We start from the raw sequence: 8446 nt of genomic DNA, 5'->3' as shown, positions 1-8446 counted from the left end.
ACTTGAAATGACTTATTTAATGTACAAAATGAATGCCGTTAGATCGTAGCTGCTCCGACAACGAATGTAACACCTTATAACTTAGATCCAACGATCAGGACAAATATCAAGATGTTACACGAAACCTATTCAAGGCCCAAGACGATAGCCTAAATAGGGAAACAATTTAATTATAATTATACATGGAACGAGTAGCAAAAAAAAAAAAACCATAACAATGAATTTTCAAGAATATTTTTGAAATTTTTTATTTTTCTATGATTAAAATGACAGTTCAACTGGTTGAATAGCAAAAAGATGATTTGACCAAATTTTTTTTTTTTACAACTTTGCATATTATCGACTATGTGTGCATACGATCATTAGTAAAAAGATAAGAAGAACTAACACTCCTTTGATTCCAAGTTTCAAACATAAAATAGAACATTTAGTTACCACAATTTTGTTAATGGTCTTGTTAATGATTTGTTAATTAGATTTATTTGTATTTTAATTGCTAATGTTGAGTAAGATTATTAACTTGTGAATTCCATATTTGATATGACTATTCAGAATTTAGTTTTAGGTCACTTAAGTTTTTCTTTCTATAGTTTAATTATGAATTCCATCCCTTTATTTTATGATACTTTAATTGGTTAAAATTTGATAATCGTATTTTATGATAACCAATTTAACCTAGTTGTTGATAAATATATGAACTTATGTTTTTTTTACAAAATTATATTATTAGGAGGTGATTTCTAAGATTCGTCGGTGTTCCATATGCGGAGGCTGGGGCCAATACCTCTCTCCGTGGGATTGGATAGAGGAACATCTAATTCAGGGCGATCGGTCCCTTGATCCCTCTCGTGCCAGCAACACGGGTCCCATCCAAAAGGTCTGGTGGGATGGATTCGTTACACTTTTTCTGCTCGCTCGTCCCGTGCTCGCCATAGATAGATAGATAAGGGGGTTGAATCTTGTCTCATTCTCTCCTCCCCGATGCTATTACCCTTCCGGGTTGAGTCGGGAAGTGAAATGAAATGGCACCAGCGCAGTGTCTCCTCAAAATCCCAATATAGGACCGTTCTTCCCTCTTCCCCTTCAAAAGACCCGAAACAGCAGGAACCGTACAAGAACGAGTCAATTGAATAAGCGCAACTGGAAACAGTCAGTCTTACTTGCTCCATTAGTAGGTCTAGTCTATATGGAACTCGTCTATTGCTTTTAGTCAACGTATTCTTTTTATATTTTTATACACAACCCATAATTTTAAACCTTCTAATTTTATCATTTAAACTGATTTAATTTTTATATCACTTTAAATCATATATTTCTACAGATTTTTTTCACTCACGTGTCATGCGTGTGTTTAATAAAAGAATTAGCTGCTTAAGTCTCTATTTGACCCTAAGAAATACCATTTTTTTAATTTTGATATTTAAACTTTTTATTTTATCTTAATTTGCTATTTAAACTATCCTTTCATTAAAGATTTTGGCCCAAAATTTAATGATGTTAAAAAAAGTGGCACATCTTATCTATTAAAACGTGTTAGATGTTTATCTCTTTTATATCAATAATGATATGAATCATTAAATCGATCATTGACCAATCTTGATAGATTATAATATGATACATGTAAAAAAATTTAGATGATGCATTATCATTGATTGAAATTATCACTTTTAGTTTAAAATTTTAAAAATTAGATTTACAAAGTAATATTTTAAATAAAAGATCTAACCATCAAAATAAAAATTTGTAGTTCATACACATAACGATGATAATCTCATTACTATAAATAAGTTTCGGAAAAAATAAAAGAAAACTTTCTTTCTAATTCAATTTAGGTTAAAATTTTCTATTAATCTTTATAATTTATGAAAGTTGTGGATATAATCTTTATACTTTAATTTAATTAAATTTAGTCTTTATATTTTTCGAGTTGATCAATTTTAGTTCATGTACTTTTCAATTTTGAAATTTTAATTTTGCCTTTAAACATAAGCAGTTAAATCTATTTGGTTAAATTCAATTAATGGTCTTATAATTATAGATTTAGTTTATATTCTCCAACTAAATCATTTTAAGTCCCTATACTCTTCAAATATTGAAATTTCAATCTTGACGTAAATGATTACCATTTATCCATTAATTGGATTTTATTGAATAATATGTCGAAATAATAAGTTGATATGACATTACATATATGATAATATGTTTGTCACATCAAATTTTGAAAATAGAAAAAGTTAATGAATTTAACCACTATGGAATTTTAAAATTTGAAAAATACATAAATTAAAAAATACGAAATCATTCATGTAAAATATAGGGACTAATAACAGAATTTTACCTTTTGTTTACCAATTCTGTTTCATACCTGAACCGCACAGACAACCAAATCAAAATCCCTCCCAACCGTCAATCCAGTACTATATTTTTTATTTCATTCCATGTGCTACACTCAAAAAGAGGCTCGAAATTTTCTAGACTCTTTGCCTGGTATCTTCAAGAAGCTTAAAACCCTTTGCAAAAAACTCCAAAATTCACCGCTATATAGCTACCTTTCACCTCCGAACGCATTGTTTTTCTTTCCTCTTCAAAAATATGGCCAGAAACCTTGAAATCCAGATCGAAGATAAGAACTCAAAATTCCCTAAGAACTTGTGGCTATTGTTACCCAAACTTCCCTTCAACAGAAAACGCAGTGTTGAAGTTGTGATTGAAAAGAAACCCAACGGAAAACAGTTGAGCGACGAGAAGAAAATAATTAATAAGCCAGCTGATGAGGTGAAGTTTTCGGAGCCTCGGCCGGCTGTTCCACCGCCTTTGACGCTTGAGGCCGACCAGACAGGAAGGACTTCCAATCGTGTAATTCTCTGGCAGGTCAGTTGTCCTTTTTTTTTTTTTTTGTTTAATGACGAAGCCTTTATTCTGCGTTTTCCGATGATTTTAGAGCAAGGATTGTGCGAAATGAGTTGGAATTTAAACCTATCGTATTTATTGTGATCATCAACGTATTGATTGATACTTGTCATTTGATGTATTTATTTAACCAAAAGGATGATTATCCTCTTCATTAAAGACAGCATAAGTTAAAATATTTAGATTATAATTATTTAATAAATATCTCCTAATTAATCTCGTTTGTTTAATAAAACCTATGACCAAAAATAATAAATAAAACCTAGGATTTTGAGATCTTAAATGCGTAAATGTGAGTTTAGATTTTATTTTGTTTAACTTATTCTCCAATTGTGCTTTATAATAATATTGATTTTGGTTGTATTTATTTGGTTTGTTTTAATTATAATTGTGATCTACAACTCTTTACTACTATTGTATAAAACTATTCTAAAGAATAATTTTTTTATTTTTAACTTTGCTTTTTCTATGTTGTTATTTTTAATTTTTATGCATCATCAATTCTTTTATATTATTTAGTATTAAATTAAAATACATTATATTTTAGTTATTAACTACATACCATCTTGTTCGATAATAAAAAGTTTTAATAAAACAGTAAAAACTGTTGAATGGGATAAATAAGTAAATAATTCAAATAAAATAATCAAATTATTATATTTATATTTTATGTAAAATTATTTAAATTTTTTGAAAGAAAATTATTTAAAATTTTAAATTACATAAAATATTAGATTGATAAGATTAAAATTATAAATTAACTGAATTTTAAAATAAAATTATTATCAAAAATATAATTATGTTAAATAATTAATTTTGACAAATTTATCAAATAACTTTATAATATAAATTTATTTAATTTTTACCACTTAATCAAACAACATCATAGCAAATATTTGTGGAAGTGAAATACTGTAAAGGTGTTGACCAATATATATTAAAGATAAAAAAAAAATTGGTTGAAAATTCTTTTTAAATCAAATTCATTAAAATTTAAAAAGTCTAAAATATTTTGTACCAAAATAAAAAATTCAAAAAGAGCACGCAATAGGCACGTGACCTCTCCGTGCTCTCCGCCGATACAATAAATAAATGAAAACCTTGATGTATGGATTCTGGAGTCAGAAACAAGTCCAAGTTAAGCAATGGCAGACGCAAATAACAAAGAAGCTCAGAGCAAAAGTAAAAATCCTTTAGAACCCAGAAATTTTTTCTCAATGTTACCCAAAGTTGAGTTCAAATTCCCTTCCTTTGACCAACAATCGGAAAAACCAGATGCTTCGGTTGAAAAAGAGGAGCAATTTGAAATTGCGAAACCACCATCTGTTTTCATGGGAAACCGCCGGAAAAATCCTCCGCCGTTGGAATTCGAGGCGGAGGAGTGCCTTGGGAGAACTTCTAATCCTATAGTTCTCTGGCAGGTATACTGTCTTTTTTGTATAATTTCTGTTTTTGGGTGTTTTAGGTAACGAAAAATGTAGTTAAAAGAAACAAATATTTGCAGATGTTGTCAAATGTCAGAATTAATTGAGTTTTTTATTATTATTATTGGTTCTGTTATGTTGTATGATTATTCCAAGAAATGCCTGTGAACCAGACTTTTCCATCTCATTGTAATTATAGTTTCATTGGAAAAGAGTCGTTTCAAAGAGTGTGGTAGTGATTTATATGCCAATCTTTGTTGGGAATAGAAAGTAAACATAATAGGGTAAATGGAAATTTTGAAGTATTTTCCAGTGCTTAAAATCTGAAGCCATAAGTTTTTATTTAATAATTTGGTTGACATTATTTTTTCTTTTTGTAATCACAAAAAGAGTAAATTTATGATTGCATTCAGGAGTATATTGCCGATGATAGATTCTGAAATTTTAAGAATGTCGACTGTGGAATAAGATGAAAGCAATGGAGGGTGAGAGCTGTAGTCTCTAGAAACTTTGAAGTTTAATACTGTATCCTAGAAAGAGCATATATCTATGATCTTCTTTTAATATATTATTCAGTGTTGTGAAGAGCACAAGATGCACTTTAGGTGCAAGAACTCTTTTATATTGCTTTAAGCGCAAGGCACTAAATAGGCACTTGCCTGAGTAGAGTACTGTCAGTACGAGTATCTGCATATTTTTTTACACGTCTGTGCATATAAATAAAATTATCTTAAGATAAACGATTGTAATAATGAACCCTGAAGAGTGTTTCAATTTACCCTGCAAAACATTTAAAGTTCTGTCTTTTTTGTGGTACTCTGGCAACTTTACGTTTGGGTTTTTGAGTGATAGTGGAAGAGTTGATAGGTAAGTCACCCTTACTGCCACTCTACAGAACCGTACATGAGTCTCTCATTCAATTCTTTCGAAGTCATTGGATCTTTTCCTCGTTCAAGAATCTTCTCCCCTCTTCCACTCTGTCCCGAAGAGTAACTAGGACAAATTCAGTCTCTTTGTCATGTTCCAACTGAACACTTTCCATTTTTTATCATGATTTTCTTTAAGTTTCATGTCTATAGCTGAATACTCAAATATTGAGAAGTGAAGAGTTTGACATAATCCCCTTTCTAACTAATAAAGGTACAAGTAATGAGAAGAAAATTGAAGAAATAAAAGAGAATTATGATTAGAGTGCTTTCTGTCTTTCTTTTGTCTTTTATGCCTATCGCATTACCAAAAAACCTGCCTAGGCACACAGTCTGCGTTTGATCAAATGCGCCTCATTGGGAAAAAAATTGTTTGGTGCTAAGAAGCAATGCTAAGCGCACACCATCGCAAATATAATATTTGAAGAGATTTTTTTGGATCTGTGAAGATGTGCACCTAGGTGCTTTTTAACTGCTGTCTTTGTGTGTGGCAACAAAAACGTTGTTAATCATTTTGGGTGAGCCACATTTGATCAAGTACACATTTGGTGCACCTAGGCATGCTCTTTTCTATGTTGGTAGATGCAGAAAACATCTGCCTGATTGAACCTCTCATTAATTTCATTAGCTTTTACTTTTTCTAGTAGTGTAAAATAAAAATATTGATTTCTCTACTTCTCAATGTTGTCTTTTAACAATAGACGTGGGAGCAGAGGAAATCATGCATATTGGCCAATAAAATTCCAACGAGATGTGTTTTGCATGCTTTGTAGGGTAAAATGGACAGCTATTCAGCGTTTATTATCATAATTATATATCTTATGCTTATTATATATACTGACACGCAGAGAAAAATTACACACATACGGCTTACTTCACTTAGGCGAGTGCTACCTTGTGCCTAGGTAATGTAAGGGTTCTAGTACTAGAGTGTGCCCTACGTCCTTGACTGTGATGATTCAATCTAAACTGCCTGGGCACTTCATCAGTTGCTACGCTGTTCCTCATCTCTGGGTTCTTAGGTTCTTTATTTCCTTGGAGGTGTCAAGATGTATATGATATTCAACCTTAGTTGTTTCTATTGGGAGCTAAGATCCAATTATGAGGGATTCTATCTATTTCTACGCTTCTATAACATTTCCCTGTTTCTTTTTTACCTGTGCTATGGTTGTTTCTCGATGTACATTTTGTCTAATATTGTTAGTTTCTATGTTACTTGGAGTCAAGTGTAAGTTTTGGGTATGTGTATGTGTATGTGCCACAGATGGATATGTTTGATTTTTCTTTAGTTTTTTCATGTATTTGGAGGGTTACCCCATATGAATGTCTAGATATGCGTTTGGTATAAGTGTCACACATGAGTGGAGTTTAGTATTTCGAGAAAAATAAGATCCAGAATAGATTAGTAAAATCCTAAGTTGCAGTTATGGTTTTCTTTACCTTTTACCATAATTATATAGGTTTGCATATTGATGTTGATCTTCCTTTTCTGTTTAGCAATCTTGGCTTTATCTTGAGGTAGCGATTATACTTCTGAAATTGATCTCCAATCTTTTACTTATTTATTTATAAATGCTTTTTGGTCTTTCTTTTTTCACACCCTTTTGTGCATTGTTTTTATTTTCTTCTCTTCCACCTTTCTTTCATCATTTTCCAGAATTCTTTGCTATTATTACAAACCAAAAGCTGCATAAATAAATTGTTTGGCTGAAATTTGCGACTTCGATAGTTTATTTCATGCTATTTGAACCCTAAATGAATAGGCCTGTATTGATTCTGTACAAATGTTTCCATGGTCTATGTTACATTGACTCGGATGTTTGATACAAGTTTGCTCAATTTTTATAATGTTCCTTCCATGTATTCGGAGGTTTCGGAACAATGAATTTCAAACTACCATAATAGTTGGGTGGCTCCTTCATTGATTCATCTGGGGAATCCTCCCCACGATCCCATATTTTGAAACTGAAAGTTATGTAGATTTTGTCCATTTGGGTTTAGGCAAATCCCTAACTGATCCTTCTGATATTCGTGTTGGCGATGCTTCATATATTTACATAAATTGCTGTGAATGTTGTATGTTAGGCTTGAAAGCATTGTTTTATCATTCATTCTTAACACCATTTTACTTTATTTGGTGTTCCTCTAATCAAATCAGTTGGTTTACCGTCAGGTATATGCCATTGGTGGTTTCTTTTTACTGAAATGGATTTGGGCAAGATGGAACGAAAGGAAAGAGATGGGATCCAAGAAGGAAGCGTCGGACGATGACGAACAGCCACCTGCTGTGGATGACTCCCAATATGTGTGATTCTCTTTCGATTTTTGTTTTACTAAACCAAGACCTTATCGTTTTTTCTGTACCTATGTTTGCTTCGTTGTTGCTTGTTGTAGTTGGAAAAAAAAATACAATTTCATGATTTTGTGTGAAAGAAAAGGAAAAGTCAAGTTTGAATCCAATGAATGAGTTACAAAATAATACAATCATCAGATTAAACTCCTTATTTTGCATGGCTGGGATTGTTTTATCTATTGCTTGCATGGATGTTAGGCACATACATCATTTTTCATTCAGTATATGTCATATTCATCTAGTTACTTCTGTGATTGAGTTTTTTTAATTACCTCATTGTCGAAACCGTTTTTTGAAAACAAAAATTTAGTTGTCGACTTAAAAATAATAAAACTGGAGTCGCCACCGATCCTTGATTGGGGTGTGATCGGCTCACCTTAAAAACAATTTTGGTCTGCGAAATTTGAGAAAACAGGTTCGGGAGTCAGTTACGCACGAGGAAGGATTAGCACCCTTGTAACGCCCAAAATTGGTACCAAATTGATTTTTTTTTAATGCCTTAGTGTCAAAAATTTGAAAAGATTTTAAAAGGAAACTTTTTATTTCATGAATGAATTAAAATGATGAGACATTTTTATTTCAAAGAAATAAAACACCACACCCAGTGAGTTAGGGTACAATGTTTTTAAATCCTCAAAATACCCGAATATTGCCTTTTGCTTTTGAAAATTCTTATTTTGAGAAGAAAATGTCATGACCAGTAAGTTAGAACCCAACATTTTTGAATTCCCGAGAATAAGTTTTTATTTGAAATTTGTGAATTTATTGCAAACAAACACTTGGCTTTCTAAATTCATCGAAAAATAATCGCAATCCAGTAAGGTTGGACACGA

The 8446-nt window shown here is 31.4% G+C and overlaps 1 protein-coding gene across 2 annotated transcripts; it reads left to right on the top strand.

The window, feature by feature from the left end:
* The first annotated feature begins 2389 nt into the window (after positions 1-2389).
* On the top strand, positions 2390-7771 carry LOC105770761 (hypothetical protein). 2 transcript variants are annotated; one of them, XM_012592098.2, is made up of 2 exons: positions 2390-2871; positions 7434-7771. In XM_012592098.2, the coding sequence occupies exons 1-2, from the start codon at positions 2593-2595 to the stop codon at positions 7569-7571; spliced, it is 417 nt and encodes a 138-aa protein (XP_012447552.1). In that variant the 5' UTR covers positions 2390-2592; the 3' UTR covers positions 7572-7771. The 2 variants fall into 2 exon arrangements, with proteins under 2 accessions (XP_012447552.1, XP_012447553.1); XM_012592099.2 differs by lacking the exon at positions 2390-2871 and adding an exon at positions 4010-4331.
* Positions 7772-8446: the final 675 nt, after the last annotated feature.

Source organism: Gossypium raimondii, chromosome 5, assembly GCF_025698545.1.
Source record: "Gossypium raimondii isolate GPD5lz chromosome 5, ASM2569854v1, whole genome shotgun sequence".
Lineage (NCBI taxonomy): Eukaryota > Viridiplantae > Streptophyta > Magnoliopsida > Malvales > Malvaceae > Gossypium > Gossypium raimondii.
This window is presented reverse-complemented; position numbering and strand designations above follow the sequence as displayed.